This window comes from Alternaria alternata, assembly GCF_001642055.1.
Source record: "Alternaria alternata strain SRC1lrK2f unplaced genomic scaffold CC77scaffold_10, whole genome shotgun sequence".
In the NCBI taxonomy this organism is placed as follows: Eukaryota; Fungi; Ascomycota; class Dothideomycetes; order Pleosporales; family Pleosporaceae; genus Alternaria; species Alternaria alternata.
Genome location: NW_017306199.1, coordinates 1,042,871 through 1,059,685, shown reverse-complemented (window position 1 = coordinate 1,059,685; position 16,815 = coordinate 1,042,871). Strand labels below are relative to the sequence as shown.

At 51.5% G+C, this 16,815-nt stretch overlaps 6 protein-coding genes across 6 annotated transcripts; 3 read left to right on the top strand and 3 right to left on the bottom strand.

Annotated features, from left to right (window-relative positions):
- Nucleotides 1–22: 22 nt before the first annotated feature.
- Nucleotides 23–1,495, bottom strand: CC77DRAFT_1061466 (PLP-dependent transferase; the record flags this gene model as incomplete). Its single annotated transcript, XM_018528437.1, has 4 exons — nt 23–469; nt 523–950; nt 1,032–1,242; nt 1,298–1,495. 4 exons carry the CDS (start codon nt 1,493–1,495, stop codon nt 23–25), a joined length of 1,284 nt encoding a protein of 427 aa, XP_018386326.1.
- A 659-nt stretch (nt 1,496–2,154) lies between these two features.
- CC77DRAFT_1008912 (ARM repeat-containing protein) lies at nt 2,155–4,907 on the bottom strand (the record flags this gene model as incomplete). Its single annotated transcript, XM_018523565.1, has 3 exons — nt 2,155–2,187; nt 2,237–4,589; nt 4,639–4,907. 3 exons carry the CDS (start codon nt 4,905–4,907, stop codon nt 2,155–2,157), a joined length of 2,655 nt encoding a protein of 884 aa, XP_018386325.1.
- Nucleotides 4,908–5,290: 383 nt separating this feature from the next.
- On the top strand, nt 5,291–7,495 carry CC77DRAFT_1040637 (dynein regulator). The gene is made up of 3 exons (XM_018527211.1): nt 5,291–5,633; nt 5,687–5,852; nt 5,903–7,495. The coding sequence occupies exons 1-3, from the start codon at nt 5,596–5,598 to the stop codon at nt 7,082–7,084; spliced, it is 1,386 nt and encodes a 461-aa protein (XP_018386324.1). The 5' UTR covers nt 5,291–5,595; the 3' UTR covers nt 7,085–7,495.
- Nucleotides 7,496–9,077: 1,582 nt separating this feature from the next.
- On the bottom strand, nt 9,078–9,703 carry CC77DRAFT_1020531 (hypothetical protein). The gene is made up of 2 exons (XM_018525062.1): nt 9,573–9,703; nt 9,078–9,524 (listed from the first exon to the last, which is right to left on the bottom strand). The coding sequence occupies exons 1-2, from the start codon at nt 9,581–9,583 to the stop codon at nt 9,257–9,259; spliced, it is 279 nt and encodes a 92-aa protein (XP_018386323.1). The 5' UTR covers nt 9,584–9,703; the 3' UTR covers nt 9,078–9,256.
- A 514-nt stretch (nt 9,704–10,217) lies between these two features.
- CC77DRAFT_904181 (hypothetical protein) lies at nt 10,218–10,910 on the top strand (the record flags this gene model as incomplete). Its single annotated transcript, XM_018533610.1, has 1 exon — nt 10,218–10,910. A coding segment is annotated over one exon (693 nt), but the record flags the coding sequence as incomplete, so codon positions are not given.
- Nucleotides 10,911–12,930: 2,020 nt separating this feature from the next.
- Nucleotides 12,931–14,226, top strand: CC77DRAFT_1094891 (hypothetical protein; the record flags this gene model as incomplete). The annotated part of the gene is made up of 2 exons (XM_018529764.1): nt 12,931–13,084; nt 13,137–14,226. The coding sequence occupies 2 exons, from the start codon at nt 12,931–12,933 to the stop codon at nt 14,180–14,182; spliced, it is 1,200 nt and encodes a 399-aa protein (XP_018386321.1). The 3' UTR covers nt 14,183–14,226.
- Between the last annotated feature and the right edge of the window lie 2,589 nt (nt 14,227–16,815).

Genomic DNA, 16,815 nt, shown 5'->3' with positions numbered 1-16,815 from the left:
ATACCAAAACGAAAACCCGCCATCATCCGGTCTTCTTGAAAAAGTCCTCCAGTTTCTCAACCGCTTCTTCCATATCCTCAACACTGATTGAAAACCGCATCCGAGCCCATCCAACATCCTTCTCAACCCCACTGAATCCTCCGCCGGGTGCCACCTTGATCCCACTCCGCAGCTCCAAGTCCTGAAAGAATGCTTTCTCGTCATGTATCGTCACGGCCTTTTTTGCCAGTCTAGCAAACAGAAAAAGACCATGCGTGGGTGCCACGAAATTGATATTATGCCGGCGGAGAAAGGAAGCAAGGATGTTGTAGGAAAGCGAAAGACGCTCGGGATTCAGAGCCAGTAAGGTGGGGAGTTGGGACCAAGTGAGGAGGGAACTGAGATACAGAGTTGAGATGGACGATGGGTGGGTGGATGTTAGAGCCATAGCCTTGAGGAGTGAAGGGTTTTGTTGTGATATGATGCAGCCCTAGATATCTGTCAGGCCTGGATCTATACAATCATGGAAAGGAAAAGACTTACTGCTTTTAACCCGCTCATGCCGAAGAGTTTACTCGCGCTCCAAACAACGTGAACTCGGCTTGGGTCTACCTTGACTGCACCCTCTGGTACGAATGGTTCCGTCAAAGACATGGCACTCACGAAACGAGGTGCTTTGCTGTCGACTCCGCTCACGCTAATGAGTGCGGACACTTCATCGCATATTAGATGCAAACCTCTCTCTTGACAAAACTCTATCAGCTCAAGTAAGGTCTCTCGCGGATAACATCTCGAGAGTGGATTGTTTGGGTTACAAATCAAGACAGCCTTGATGCGGGACTTCTTGTCTGAGAAGTCATATGCCGCCTGGAGAGAAGGGAGAAGGTAGTTGTCCCAATGTGCGTACGTTGGTGGCCTAGCGGCAATGACGTCGACTTTTGCTTTCCGCTTCAGGACAATCTCGAATCCTGCTGCATGTTGTTAGTCTTGGCTATCTACCATGTTGCGAAGGAGCGCGGAAGGAATGTTTGACGAGCAGCAAGGTGACTTACGCCAATGCGGACCAGGAACAAGAACACTGTCTCCATCGTCGCAAACAGCGTGGATCACGTTCTCAATAGCATCAGTCGCGCCTGCTGTAAGAACGATATGCTCAGGCCTCACGGCATGAATCGGATTGAAGTAAGTATTGAAGAATGAAGCTAGTGCATCGCGCAGCCGTGGATCGCCGCCGTTGAGCGATGCAGCAGGAGCCGCGAACGCCTATTGAGGTACGATTAGCGGGCTACACGACATGTCTCAGACACGAGTAACAAACCTCACTCGTGATTTTATCTTCAACAGTGCCTTTGAAGAACTCGAGCAGCTCTGGATGCAGGACCTCGTTTACAGCGCGCGAGAGATCGATAGTCGTGGAGAAAGGGTCGAAAGGTTGTTGCGGTGGGGCGCTTGCCGAAAAGGCTGGGAGAAGGTCCTTGAGCGTCTTCTGCGTGCGCAACGACAGTCCAGGATCCATAATGGACGAAACGGAAATATGGCGCGTACGGCGCATTCAGTCAGTGGAGTAACTACAGAGACACTGAATGCGACCCTGCAGTGCCGCGATATGCAAAAAGGTCGCATTCAGTCGGTCCTGCGCCTAGGGGGCATCCTGCGGCACAGTTGAATTCCCAATGGTTTGGTACCTGGCGCTGACGGCCTGCTGCATATGGACTCTTCCGGCCAAAGCTCCTAAAAGGGATATTGAAGAGAAGAACATAACTCCATTGACGGTGCTAATGTTCTATTGTGAAGGAACAAAGCGTGTGGGGAATCTCGTAAGGAAAAACGACGTCTGTCTCGACGCTCCCTCTGCACCAAGATAACTACAGAAGCCCAAGAGCCCGCCTTTTGTGTGCCTCCCAATCTACCCTAATCCCCATGCCTAGCCCATCACTATCACACAAGCACATACCAAAGCTAACCAAACGCCTTTGAAAATGCCTACGGATAAATGCATACAGAGCGCATGCAGGGTCTAAAACAAGCGACGAGCCGCGAGGCCCTATAAACGCCCCCGATTAAGTTTGCATGGGCCTGGATGAACATTGGAAAAAGTGCAGCAATTGAACCGTGCAGCTCAACACGACTGCTACGCCTACAAGAAATAGAAGTCGTTGGGTCGAGTGGCTGAGATCATTGCTGTGGCCGTCCAATACCTTGTTTAGCCTGGAGAGGTGTTAGCAGTGTCATTTAAGGGGGGGTTGGAAGAACTGACCTTCATCATTTCGATCCTTTGCTTCAGATTTTGCGTGACCTCTGCAGCGCGCTTCCAGCTTTCCGCACCTGAAGCTCCCGCTGAAGGTACTCGAGGAGCAGGTCCGTTCTCTGCCGGGCTCATACGGCCACGCGACGACATCGATGACAGACCATCTGCGCGCGGACTCAGCTTGCCACTCATATTGCTGCTAGGGCGAGATAGAGAATCAAAGTTCTCCTTACCATCGCCGCCTGGACTTCCAGGTCCGCTAGCAAAGCTTCTCTGCCTTGGGTGCATGGCTCGACTGCCGTATCCAGAGTCACCGAACATCGCGCCATTGGTGCTGCTAAGGTTGGCATGGTTATCGCTATAGATCTGGTCTCCAACGTCTGTCGCTGGTGGAGACGCGGAGCGCAACTGCCGACTCAGTTCGCGCTTCAACCTATCAATTTCGCGACGCTGGTTCTGTACTGTCTGCTCAGATGCTTCGAAATCTGAGCGTGCACGGACGAGCTGTGTCTCCTTTGCCTTGATCGAAAGCACATCGCGAGTGTGATCTTCGATGAGCTGAGCGTTCTGGTTCTGGAGCTCGTGAATTTGTGAAGTAAGCTTCGTTCGCTCGCCGCGCAGATCTTCGTTCTGTCGTCGTACTCGTTCAACCTCTGCTCGAAGCTCGTCAAGTTCTGCACGTTCCACCAAGTTGAGGCCGCTGGGTGCTTGTGGTGGTGGAGCCGCAGCAACAGGTTCAGCAGCAGGCTTTCCCAGAGGACGGCCTGCGAGACCACGACCGGCACCGAACTTGGGCTGTGGCAGCGGCGCTTCTTCTTCAGGAGGAGGCGAAACAACGGATTTTCGTGGCGAAGGAGCTGTGAGACCTGAGCCTGGCTTCTTCAATCCACCAAGCCTCGACGGCCCAGTCAGACCAGGTTTGGCACCCAGCTTGGAAACAGCGGGCCTTGAAGTCGGCTTCGGTTCGAGAGGTGCAGCAGGCTCTTCCACGGGCGGAGGCGGAGGTGCTTTCGCGGCAGGAGCTGGCTTCTTTACACCACCCGGGGCTGGTCGCTTGCCCATGGGCTTCTTCGTCGGTGGTGCGGCTGCCGCAGGCTTGGGTGCGGGCGCAGTCTTTGGCTTGTATTTAGTCTTGACTTCCGCAGCATCGAAAAACTCTTTGATTTTGGTTTTGCGGATCTCATCAAGTCCATCCAGATGGGCGTTCATGATGCGGTCTCCCATGATCTTCCAAAGGGTACCGAGCGTCTCAGCACCAGCAGCTCGCTGCACCTCCTGCGATTCGGTAAGTAGTTTCGTAGAGCCTTCGGCAATGGCCTTGGCTTGTTCTGGTGTCGGAGCTTCGCGAGTGTTCTTCAAGCATCGAATCAAGAATCGTGATGATTCAAGTTTGACCTGCGGATTCTTGTGCTTCAAAAACTCCAGAATCTCCTCTAAACATTCCTGGAAGGTTGTAGATGCGAAACAGGCATCCAAAGCAGCTCCGATTGCATCAGTCACGGTCTGTTTCTTCTCTTTCAGGCGCTCCATCATGGCGTTCATAACATCTTTGCGGTACTTGGCGAAGCTCTTCTTCAGTCCCTTGGCCAGCAGCTCAACACAGTTCGCGGCTGCAATAACACAGGCAATATTGGCATCCTTCATACTCTTCGCAAAACCGCGAATCAGTTCGTCAAACGGTCCTTCCGCTATCCTGGGGTGGTCGAGGGCCTTTTGCGTCTCATCGAGGGCTTCCTTTCGGTCTTTCCATTTCGAAGATGCCAGTTTCTCCGAGAAATCTTTGGGGATCTTTGCAAACACGTCAACGGCTTCGTACTCGGGCTCGAGATCAATGGCAGCCTCTTCTTCGTCTTCCTCCTCTTCGCCGCCGGGTGCAGCGACTGCAGCCTCCTTTGCAGCCTGTTGTGATCGTAGTAGGCGCTCTTGCTTCGGCGCGGGCTCGTCCTTGACCTTCTCAAACAACTTGTCGAGATCCTGCTGTTGGACGGGCTTCAGATCGTTCCAGAAGAGTGGTTTCATGGCCTCCTTTAGCCATCGGTAGAGTTCGACTGTCAATTCCTGCGCCTTGGCGCGAACGTTCTTATCCGCATGACCATAGGCTTTGGGAAGCACTTTGAGGACAGGCTTAGGCTCGATAGTTTTGCAGCCGTAGGCATGATATATCTGCGTGAGGGCGTCCAAGGTTGCGGCAATGACCTTGGGCTGCTTGTTTCCTAGCACTGGTAGGAGCTCTTCGATAACTGGGTCTGGCTTATCGGTTTCGATGTACAACATCAGCGCTTCGAGCGCCTTTTGCTTCGCTGCCGGTCGTGTTGACGGTAGGCCCTTTTCGGCGATCGTCGCAATGGTGTTACCCCGTGTCCTAAACAAAAATCAGCAATGCGCCTTGTAGAACTATGTGAAATAGTTACCGTGTGCAGCCCTGCTGTCCTGCTATGTCAAGGAAGGCGCATAGTGCGCCGAGACCTTCTTGTTGTGCTGCGACGTTGGAGTCACCCACGACACCTTTCCATATGCTCGCATCGTTTATGAACTGGCGCACAACGGGGTCTGATTCGCTAGCAGCAAGACTGAATTCTTTGGCAGCGGCCTCGTAACCTTCTTTCCGCACCTTCCAGTTCTTGTGGACGAAGCGATCGGGGAGCGGGAGCGAACTGAAATCTTCTTCTCCGTCTGCCATGGCTTGTTACGGGATATGACGAGTGTAATGCGGGGTTGTGTAAGAGCGCAGAAAAGCTGCAAAACAGTGAGTCGCGAGTGTTGTGGGATATACAGGACCCTGCAGCAGAGAGGCGCAAAGTACCCAAACAGTGTGTAGAGACACAGTGATGCGCGCGTGCACTAGTGGGCCTGTTGCGCTCTGCCTGGTGCGCGGAATAGGAGCGGCGGGGACTCACCAGATGATGTCAGTAGATAATGTTTTGGGTTGCTTTTTGCGAGACTGTCGAATCGCAAAGTCTCGGATAGCGATAACAGCGTGGTGTAGTGGCAGCAAGTATGTCTGGGCCTGAAAAGCTGCAAGTATTTGCTGTTGTTGTTCCCACGGGAACAACAACAGCGTCACTCCTGCCCAAGCGGATGATCCCTGCAACCACATGAATGCCCTACATGCAACCTCCGTCGACCACATAGCCCACACGCACACATTATTGCTTCGACACAATCGCTATCCTCCTGCTTCTTGCTCCCTCTCCCAATTCGCGACCAAGATACCCCGCCAGCCGCCCCTGCAGTCCATCCTCCGCTCACCGCAATTCCCCGCGCCCACCAAAAACCTCCTCCGCATCGGCCGCACAAGACTACGCAGCGCCTTGCGATAGTGCATGGTCCAGATTAGTACCAATCGCGTATGAGCTAGCTGTTCCGCCATGAGCGCGATATTAACAGACCGGCAAGCGGAAGAGCTGTGAGCATGGCAGATAGCGACTATCGCGGGAGTCACCACTGACAACGAGCCAGGCACAAGGCCATAATAGCATATCTGGGTGTCATAAACGCGCCAAAGACTGCCGAGGCTTTCCGGGAGGAAGCCAACATAGCCGACAGCTTCGACGATGCTACGCGGAAAAAGTATGAGGGGCTGCTGGAGAAGAAATGGACGAGTGTAGTACGGTTGCAGAAGAAGGTAGCTGTGCGCAAATACCCACACTGAAACACTCTGCTTACACCGTGCAGGTCTTGGAACTCGAGCAGCGCAACCAGAGCCTCCAGAGCGAGCTCGATTCCACCACGCCAACCTCGCTCATCAGAAGGAATCAAGACCCCACTAGCTGGCTGCCGCGAGCTCCAGCACGGCATACTCTCCAATCACATCGCTCGCCTATCACATGCGTCGCGTTCCACCCCGTTTTCTCGTCGCTCGCTTCAGGCTCTGAAGACACTACCATCAAGATTTGGGATTGGGAATTGGGTGAGCTCGAACGAACGGTCAAGGGTCACACGAAAGGCGTGCTGGACGTCGACTTTGGTGGCCCCAGAGGCGGTACACTACTAGCGTCGTGTTCGAGCGACTTGACTATCAAGCTGTGGGACCCCTCAGACGAGTACAAGAACATCAGGACACTTCCCGGACACGACCACTCCGTCTCTGCGATTCGATTCGTACCCAGTGGAGCTGCGGGCTCTCCATCGTCCGGCAACTTACTAGTCTCTGCGTCGCGAGACAAGACTCTACGGATATGGGATGTCACAACAGGATACTGTGTGAAGACGATACGCGGACATGCCGACTGGGTACGAGACGTTGCCCCTAGCTTTGACGGACGATGGCTCCTGTCAGCAGGAAATGACCAGACTGCCAGGTTATGGGACGCTAGCTCAGGGGAGGCCAAGTGCACTTTCCTTGGGCACGAGCATGTCATTGAATGTGTTACAATAGCGCCCCCAGTATCCTATGCCAACCTTGCAGCTCTCGCCGGACTCAAGAAACCGCCACCACTAAGCAGTTCTGCCGAGTACATTGCAACTGGATCAAGAGACAAGACTATAAAGATATGGGATGGACGGGGAACATTGATAAAGACTCTTACTGGCCACGACAATTGGATACGGTCACTCGTCTTCCATCCGGGCGGAAAGTACCTACTATCAGCTAGCGACGACAAGACCATCCGATGCTGGGATCTCACACAAGAAGGCCGATGTGTCAAGACTGTGACTGACGCACACGGACATTTCGTCAGCTGTATGCGATGGGCGCCAAATGTCATCAAGGACGTGCCTGTCAATGGAGACGCGCCCAATGGCGCAGCCAACGGCACTAATAAGAAGAAAGAGGAGGAGGCAGCCAAAGCAGGCATACGATGTGTAATTGCGACAGGTTGCGTTGATTTGAACGTTCGCATCTTTGCATCGTGAGGAGCGACAGCATTCAACGCTTTTGTCCGTATCGTTCAGTACGTGTTCTGCATAGGGAAGGTTGGATGTACAGGCGAAACGGCTTCCATACACGAGGCTCCATGAGTCCTAGTTTTTACGACTTCATGTAAATACCCAAGTTACGCGCCATGATAGTTTCTCACGCGTCATGATAAAGGCGCAAGTAGGAGAGGGGCATGCATATCAGGTTGGCGTCAATATGGGTGGGAAGACCAGTGATAGACCAATAACAGACACGCGATCGATACGACTCGATACACTTTTACCGATTGGCATGATATGACTTGAAGTTCCGTGTCGCATTGCTTGGTAGTAGTCAAGCGCATCAGCGTGCTGCAAACATGTTCGAAGCTGAGGCTCGTGTCTCGATGGAGCACTGCGGGTCCCACTTCGCGTGACGTGAGCTTAGTCACCAACGCGCTAGCGGAGCGGAAAAATTAGCCCCAACCTCCGATAGCTTAACTTTTCTCTCATCGACCTTCAACTTCTCTTCCTACATCATTACTGCTTTACACAGCAGCACAACAATGGCGCATCAACGATACAGCGAGATTCGCTTCAGTGCGCAAAACATCTACTGCTAACCACAAGCACTAATGGCTCTGCTTCCAGCATGAGTTGACTTTGGTAAGTACAAGCGCACCACCCTCACCTCATCCTGCACCTTCATGATGATTCACAAAGCCAAAAACAAATTAGAGTCTTTGACCTTTCGGGGAATGAAACTCCAACTTTTGCACGTCAGTCTGATCGGACTGCTTCCATCACATTTGTCTTCGACTTTTGCGAAAAGAGCATCGAGCTAACTAGCTTCAGAACTTCTTGACAACGCTAAGCGCACATGCGCAGCGCACTCTAGCTACTGTAGCATGCAGTTCTGTCATCGGCGACTTGAATGGTAAGCACGTCCTCGCCTTATTCCCCAACCCTCCAATGATGACCTGTTGTGCTACGGCACGCTGGAAATTACCGACCAAGCCTTCGGGCAGTGCCGATAAAAAATGGCTGTTTCTGATCTCTACTTCACCTTTACTGTTCTCCTCAACGCTGCTTGTAGCTCTCGCTAACATTACGCGTTTTACAGATTTATCAACTGGTACGATTCCTTCTTTTCGAACCCTTCTCGAATACCATATGATGATTCCGCACTGGGCACCGACAATTCTTGACGGATACGCTTATTATGGCAGGCCTCAGAAACCTCGCCGACTGATCTTCTCCGCCACATTCTACGTTCACACAAGCGTTGCTGAGCTTCGGCTAACAACTCAATCAGTCTGTTACTCGCCAACAGCCTGTGAGATGTCACTTGGTAAGCACATTCATTCTCACTACCCAAACCCTGCGAAATGATGAACACTTGATGACGAGTCCGACGGGTTCGCCCGGTGAAGACTTAAAATCAAAAATATCCATTCATGTCAACTGATCCATCGCCAATGCATACCATTTGCTTGCTCTTTCTTGGTAGAAGTCCTTACTAACTTGCTACCTAGACCTATTAGTGTTTGTCGCCCTCCAACCGGTACGCTCAGCGCCTTTCTCCTTCTCCGAAATGATGATACGACTTTATCAACGACAAGCATATGTCCAAGCTTCGGCGACGACGAGAACTGTCATGTCTGATCCACACATACATCGCCTTGTTTCATGAAGCCAGGATACAACAGCAACTGATGAGTTGCATAGGATCGTCTACTACTACTGTAAGCGTGATGAAATACTTGGTAAGTCTGCTACCATAACCTTCACTTCCCCTTATAAGATGAACATTCAATTTATCACGACGGTCTACCGAGCTACGGCAATGGTGATAACTGCCTGTGACAGGGCATGAGTCTGATCAGCACCTTCTACTTGCACATAGTCATTACTCTTAGTGTACCAAACGCTAACGACGTGCTCAGACTATAGCCTCACTTCTGTGACCTTCGCGCTGGTGATGCCTCGATGCTCAACATGCGTGTGCCCATTGTGGCAATGCTTCTTACAAAGAGATGTTATTCATTCAATAATGTGTGCCTTCTCCGATGTCCTGGGTCGCCCTCTGCGAAGCCAATGCCTTGTTTCTGCTACGGAGACCATGCATCAGCCACTTGAAGCTCATCATGCCAAACGCCGAACATAGTTCATATCCACCATACAAATAGCTCAATACAATCCAATCGTAATATCTCCACGAATCCTTGCCGTCAGGTGAATCTCTGCCTCCAAATCCAACTTGATACCGAGTAGCAATGCAGCGTCCTTTGGCTTGCCATTGTCATCCACTGGGCCCTTGATGATGTTTCCGGCCGGTCGGTTGAGTGTGGCTGAGGATGGTACGGGCCCAACCTTCGAAGAGACTTTACGGCCACCAGAAGCTTGTCCGTCACTCTCAGTGTCGGAGCCGTAGGCTGTGGGACGAATGGTGGAGTCGCTGATCGAGGTTAGCACATGAATACTCTTCCATGTAGGACCGGCTTACAGGGTAGACATTTTGATAAAAGGTTGAAAACGACGAGGAACTAATATTAGGTATTAGGCAGATGCTTCAGACTGGGCAGGCTCCGGGCCGTTGCTGAGTGTTGTTGGTGGATGGTAGGGATGAGATGCAGGTCGACTGTACTGGCCTTTATCGAGTACCATATCTCTGCCTTATATGTAGAGTCACCACCAAGTACAACGATAGCATAGATCGTTATTCTTCGCCACTAGTCGCTGTCGCGTTAGATCCTCGAAACGACTGTTGTGGCACTTCTGCGTCTCACAGTCACTGCCATCGTCCGAGTCTCGTACCAGCCTCACTGCGGAAGAAGAATCCAGGGTCCAGACAAGATGATCAACCATAGTCGCTTGGACATTGTGGGGATATGCTATGCTTGTTGGCGGGGCGGTTGGGAGGATGAAACACACAGGGGGTGGTGAGGCTCAAGGCGAACGTCTCAGCTTGAACATGGCTGCTCTGTCGGACGAGCATCAGGCCATCGGAATCACGACGCCAAGTCAGTTCTACTAAGCTATGGCAACGCGCATAGAACGAATCGGTTGTAGTCCACAAGCGATGGTAACTCGGGTGGATATCCGTGCTGGTCTATCCACGAATGCACTACCGTAATGCACCACACTCAGGATGGTGCTCTCAATCCTCATCGCTGCCATCGTAGCCCCAGGTTTACTTGGCTCACAAGAAGCTATCCGACAATCGCAATCTAAAGAGAAGAGAGAGGAGCACCGTGCCCGTCGCTGCAACCTCATCGCAACATGCGTCAAGTCATCACATCGCAGCCGAGAGATAGACGGCCGCCAGGTCGTCTTGAGAAATGGAAAGCTTTGGATTGACACAGGCACTGAGGATGGGAGCCCACTAGGCCATCCCTACGCTGGATATTACCTACCTTATCCTGATACTAATCACGAAGGCCTTGTCACAACAATCACAGACGTTGCACCGATCATGAACTGGGTGTACGTCGACAAAGAGACCGGGGAAGTCAAGTACGGTGTTCGCGCAGATGCTCAACCAAATCTCACTGGTCCGTTCGATTGCACGCGACAAGATCGACGACTCACATTCGATGGCTGGGAAGGATGGTGCGCGGTCGAAGAAGCGCCAGGTCTTTGGGGTCTATACTTTGACCTCGGTGACGACGGCCTAAAGTCAAGAGTCGCTCCTGGTACTAGGGTGTTGGAGATTGAATTGAGTAGAAAAGAGAAGAGGTTTCAAAAAGAGGCGGACATTCGACAACAGGATCAGACGACGAAAAGGGCCGTCGATGCGAAAGAGGATGCACCAGTCGATCAGCCGCTGGCCGCAGAGGCACTGGTATCGAAGCCGGGGGTGGTCGACGAGGAAGGAAGTCAAGGCAGTGATAAGCAGGAGTCGTATAGACCGATGAAAATACCGCAGTCTATCTTTGAGGATCCACCTCCTATGGTAGAGTCATTGGTGTTCAGACCTGTTACGCCGCCACCAGCATATTCTCCTACTGTAGAGGAAGATCCGAGAACATTGGACTCGACATCAAAACCAAACGTAGGACCTGCTGAAATATCTGGCATGGGCCAGATCAAGAGCTCACCAGGCATTGGAGGTTCTCTGCCTTCTGTCACAACAGAACCTTTGCCTACCGAAGCGCAGTCAACGAGCGGTGAAGAGAGTGAAGTTATTTTGAAGCAGGAGGATGTTGCACGGACTCAACCAGCCTCAAGTCTTATCGATGACAAGAAAAGTACACCAGAGAAGGCAGACTCCCCACCCGCTGAGCAGCAATCCCCATCTGTGAGCGAGAAGCGAATTACACCCAAGCTGAACAGAAGCAGCGGCTCACGAGCCATAGCCCAGGCTCAGAAGTTCGAGGCTTTGGCAGCAGCTCAAAAGCCTGATTCCAATGTTCGAAGGCGATCAAACGAACGTGGATCTCGTGCTAATAGTACTACTTCTTCCGTGTACTCCAACGAAGGCGAGTCACTGAGCACGCCTGGGGCTAGCGTACAGCCTCAAGCCTCTCCAACACCGGCACCTTTAGCGCTGGCAATCTCGAAAGCAAATCAAGCGAAAGCACTGGCAGCACGGTCGCAACCGTCAGATCCTTCTATTCAACGGCCTATAACACCTCCACGCCAGCGAGCACCTTCTTTACGACAAGATCCGGCCATATCGGGAGCTCAAACTACGGCAAGCTCAAAGCCGATCATATCTCTACCACGTCGACCAAATCCTTCCAGGTCAAGTCCCAGTCCAAGTGCGACCTCACAAAGATCGACTTCCCGACAAGCAACACAAACGTCTAGCCAAAATCGCCAGCAGAGGGAACGCTCTATCTCCGGGCTATCATCATCCTCATCGAGAGTCGATAATTCTCGCTCGTCGCCCAGGTCTTCATCCATAACATCTGGACGGCAGTCCCTTGCTCGTACTATGACGAGTGGAAAGGGCAACCAGGGCATGAGCAACAGGATCGGTGGTAGTCAGGGTAGGGTGAATGGAACGTCCAGACAGCCTGCTACTGTTGCTAGAGGGAATGGAAGAGAGAGGTCGGCGACTAACAGTGAGAGGAAGACTACGTCAGCATTGTTCAGGGAGATTGATGATCTTGTTAGTTTGGAGAGTCAAGATGGGCAGGCGAAGAGATGAATTGATGTGAGGCCAATATTCCGGTCTTAAAATAACAAATAGACCTAAAAGATTCTTTCTAAATGCAATACATTCAAAGACAAACAGAAATCCGATAGGTGAGTTGAGATGTTCACGTTGATGCAAAGGGGGGCTAAGCGTCATTCCTGTCTTTCGTTGGCCCGCTTCCTCCAACATTACAGAACAACCTTCTCTTTCCCACAATATTAGCACCCATGCACAAAATCTTTGAATCTGTCATTTACTAATTTGTACGCTGCACGTTCCTGTATGCGAAAGATCTGCCGGCTAATCCGCCCGCTGCATCCCTGACCAGCAGATGTGAAACTCGACCCACCATCGACCGACTTGCTCCTCGCAAGTGCTTCAAGTTTCCGACACGTTTTGGCAATATGTCGCAACCGATAGTAATCACGCGAGAACATAGTGGCATGTATCATGTATTGTTTGAAAGAAGATATGGTAATGCTGTGATGATGGTAGTAATGTAGTTGGCCGTTGAAAGCTGGGGTAACTACCTGAGCGTAATGAGTACTGCGTACGACCGAGTGTGTTCTTGTTGAAATCTTGAGCCCATCGAGTTAATACTTTCTCGCGGCATATAGCCGTTCTTTTCTTATTTGTCAGCTGATACAATCGGTGGATGCTTGCCTAGCGAACGTATCCCGAATACACCTTCTCAGTCATACGTAGGTACTAAGAATCTACAATGGATGCATCTACACGACTCTACAAACGCCTGGGCGAGATACCAGAAGATCCAAACGACCCCGATAGCCTAGACGACCTCATAGTGTGCGCATTTGGTGCTTTTGAACGGTACTACGTTTGTTGGAAAACTAAGGGTGGAGAATTTAAGCAAGGTGCGCATACCCAATGTAGCATGAGAACAAAATGGGAACTGACAATTACAAGATGGCTACGATCTTCCTCTTGCACTCAGAGACTGGCTCTATCCCACGGACGGCACGACACGAGATTTTGCGTCACTCCAAGTCGTTTTTGGACGAGGGGAAGAATATTTCGCGTCTGATAAAAACGGGAAGTTGGAGTACAAGGAGCCAGAAGTGAAAAAGCCGGCACCGGTGGAGGACGAAGAGAAGCTTGATAGACAAGCACTGAGAAGATCGAGAACAGTGTCATTCTTGCGGCCCTTGTCGGAGACAAGTGTACGGTCTGACGGCGGAACAAGCGACACGAACAGGAGTAAGCGATCGAGTTCGATAAGCTCGCAACGAGCCAGTCGACCACCCAGCCTAAGTTATACGAACTCACGAACGAACTCGGAAATATCACTGCTAGGAGAGACGATCGTTGAGGGCCAGACAAGCCAACTGACACGACCTTCATATATATCACAGTGGACAGCTCTTGGGTCGAGTGTAGGCGAGTTGAAGCAAGTGGCATCTCCATCAACGTCAGAGCATGGGATATATGGCGTGCCAGTCGTCGAACCAGAGCGCGACAAGGTACCAACAAAAACAGCATCCCCAGCATCAGTAACGAGTAAACCACCGTTGCCACCATCGCGGACTGATACAGCACCAAATGCTACAACAAGACAGCAGAATTTCCAGGCGCAAAGAAACGTCACGTCAGACACTCCACCGTGCACATGCGGCTGCCACACCTCACCGTTACCATTGCCACCACAACAAACCAGACCTACCTACGTTACGATCGCAACACAAACATCACCTCTACCCTCGCCACTTTGCCCGGAAACCTCGAATACCTCCTACTGGCCCTCACAAGCGAACTTCACTGCTATACCTCAAGATGCAGCTTACTATGTTGACGAAGACTACGATACACCGCCAGTTGTCATGGGACGAATGTCGACCTACTTTAGTAAACCAGGGTATCAGCTAGGAGACAGTTTATTTAGTGGGTATCAGCCGATTAATTGGGCAAGTGGATATGAAGAGGTGGATGACTTTGGTGGGGAAGGTATGAGATAACGGACAGAGTGAGGTCTGAGTTATCGAATTGAATGTGGCAGTGTATGATATTCTGAAGCTTTCTTGCAGTTCAGCGTTGATGAGCAGTTGGCGTATACCCTCTTAACTAGTTTCTGTCAAGTATTATATATCTTATTTTTCACAGATGGGTAGAACCTATACTGGTGAACACGTGGGCCATTCCTGTGAGCTGTAGCACAAGGATTAGCTCTTGAGATGGTCGACCCACGAAGGCTACAGTGGAACCAAGCATGACTGGACAAGCATCTTACTCTTCGTCTTTCCACCATCAGGGAGCATCATAGCAGTGAAGTGTACTACGCTCCTTTTACACGAACCCCATCACATCTTACATCCGGATATAGACCTGTCGCGCAACGTTCAAAGGTGCCTCAGTCAACTTCAAATACCCATTATCAGAATCAGCTGCACATATCCTATGCACGCAAACAAGTATACTACACCGCTAGTGAAGCTATTTAGATCCATCGGTATCCAGCACTAAGCAAGGCGTATACCCCTTTGCAATATGCAGCTTACCCACACAACATCGACACCGCCATTCGTATCCTCGTTTATCAAGAATCCATGCTACACGCGGTAAACGCGCCGCCCATCCTGCCGTGTTACGAACAAGCCCACCATCAACCGTAACGATCTACTTGAAAGCTGCACGAACGGAGATTTTCCGCTGCGCAGGTGATTAGTACACCCGACCATGCATCCGCAACGTCGAACTAGTGTTCACGGTGCTTACCATTGATGATCTCCTGGTCTAAAGTCGGAAATGAAGTTTCCTGACACCAAACTTCACATCTCCGGTGATTGCAGAACCGCGATGACGTAGGTCGCACTAGCATTACCTAACCTACAACCACGCAAAATGCAACCACGGCAGCTGCCCGGGCATTTGCATCTACCAGTAGGATTGAGGATTCAGATAGGGCTACAAAAATTGATGCAAAACCCACAAACTCCACATCACATGCGCACCCCATTCGCAACGAACACGCAACTGAATCATACAAAAGGTTGGCGATCGTGGAATCCAAGTCGTTGTGTTACCACATGGGGGAAAGTCGGTGGGACCTCGTTGACTTTCGCCTCGGTTCAGACAACACAACACGAGACTTGACATCATTTCGAACCGCTGCCAGTTCAGGGCCTTTTTCAGGGTCCCTCCGACCCTCCGAAAGGTCCGAGATGCGACCAGCCACTGAGGACAAAGCCGACGGCCGATGCCGAGTTAGCAGGTTCAGGGATCGTCGATCTTTGCGTCTGGCAGAGTCCCTGACACTTTGTCAAGTTCGACAGACGACAACTTTGGCGACTTAAGTTTTTTTAGATGGCTTCTGATAACCAGTTCGTTTTTGGATATGCCTTAACGAATGGACTAGTTATCTTTCACTAGCGCGAATACGCGTTCACCCCCGCAAGCATGCAAACGCCAAACCACGGGAAAAGTATCCATCATCCAAGCGATGCAATGCACAGCGTCTAGACATTCCATACAATCTTCACATATTGCTATGCTTTACTCTCAAGTAGGAAGTCGCTAGGCGGGCGCGCCCGCGGCTACGAATCCATGTATTGCATGCGTGATTTTCGCCATTGGAACGCTTCATTGAGAAGCGAAAGAGGGTACGGTTGCAGGTTGATGGTCGGGTCAAATGAAGGGGATGTTTATAAGTTGACAAGCTGTCCATCTCTATAAACACCATCGTCTTCTGTTTGTTCATGTTTCGTTGGGATGATACCCGGAAATGCCTAGCTTTATCGTGAGATGTTGAGAGGAAGTATGCTTCCGGAGATTACGAAAACATGTGAGCACACTCAGCGCAGGCTTCTGGTTCGCCGAATCGAAGCTGCACTTCGACGCTTCCACCATGGCGGTTCGTAAAGCGTAAAGGAGGCTGTGCACTGGGCATGCACAACAACATCGCTCTTTGTTTGTGCTGTGCAGCGGGCGTCGGATCGCGAACGCATCAGTCGTGGGGTGACATGCTCGTGGTCATGCCGCTCTCTCAGCATTCCTGGCGGCTTGCCCAGCTTCAGGCTGCTTGCCGCGCTCAGCGAATAGTCCTGTCCGCAAGTAGCTACCTCTGGTGAGGTTGCGATGGCCAGTGTTTAGCCTTGATAGCCTGACTCCAGGCCGCGGCACATGTCCTTTGTGCATAGCATCGCGAATGATCACATTCAACAATGGCAGCCGCCAGGAGCGCTGTTGCGCCGTCTAGCGTACACATCTTGTACCCGTGAGACGACGTAGTTGTGTTACATCTGTGGCTGATCATCCACACACATCATCCTCGTCCACCTTTGATGCAGGACCTTGTAACCGGGTCCGACGTGGGATCTCTCCAGAGCATGCGCGTCCAAAAGGTTAATCACGGTCTTGCTAGAGATAGCCCCCCATGCCGACCGATCAATGGAAACTTGGAAAGTCAGCGAAAATCTCTGCTGGTTGGCGCTCCACGCTTCGCATGCAGGGCGTGGGCGAGGGCGGGAACCCTGAAAACTCGTTGGATTGGCGGAGATGCGGATTGGTGGAGGGACTACAGCGAACCTTATGGCCGTGCGGCACGTCCTACGGTTGAAGGACGTCACCCGGCAACGCTCGAGGCGTCCTCTGG

Coding starts and splice junctions, on each gene's coding strand:
- CC77DRAFT_1040637 (XM_018527211.1), top strand. CDS start 5,596: ATGAGCGCGATATTAACAGACCGGCAAGCGGAAGAGCT. Junction 5,634..5,686: donor GACCGGCAAGCGGAAGAGCT/GTGAGCATGGCA, acceptor ACAACGAGCCAG/GCACAAGGCCATAATAGCAT. Junction 5,853..5,902: donor TAGTACGGTTGCAGAAGAAG/GTAGCTGTGCGC, acceptor TACACCGTGCAG/GTCTTGGAACTCGAGCAGCG.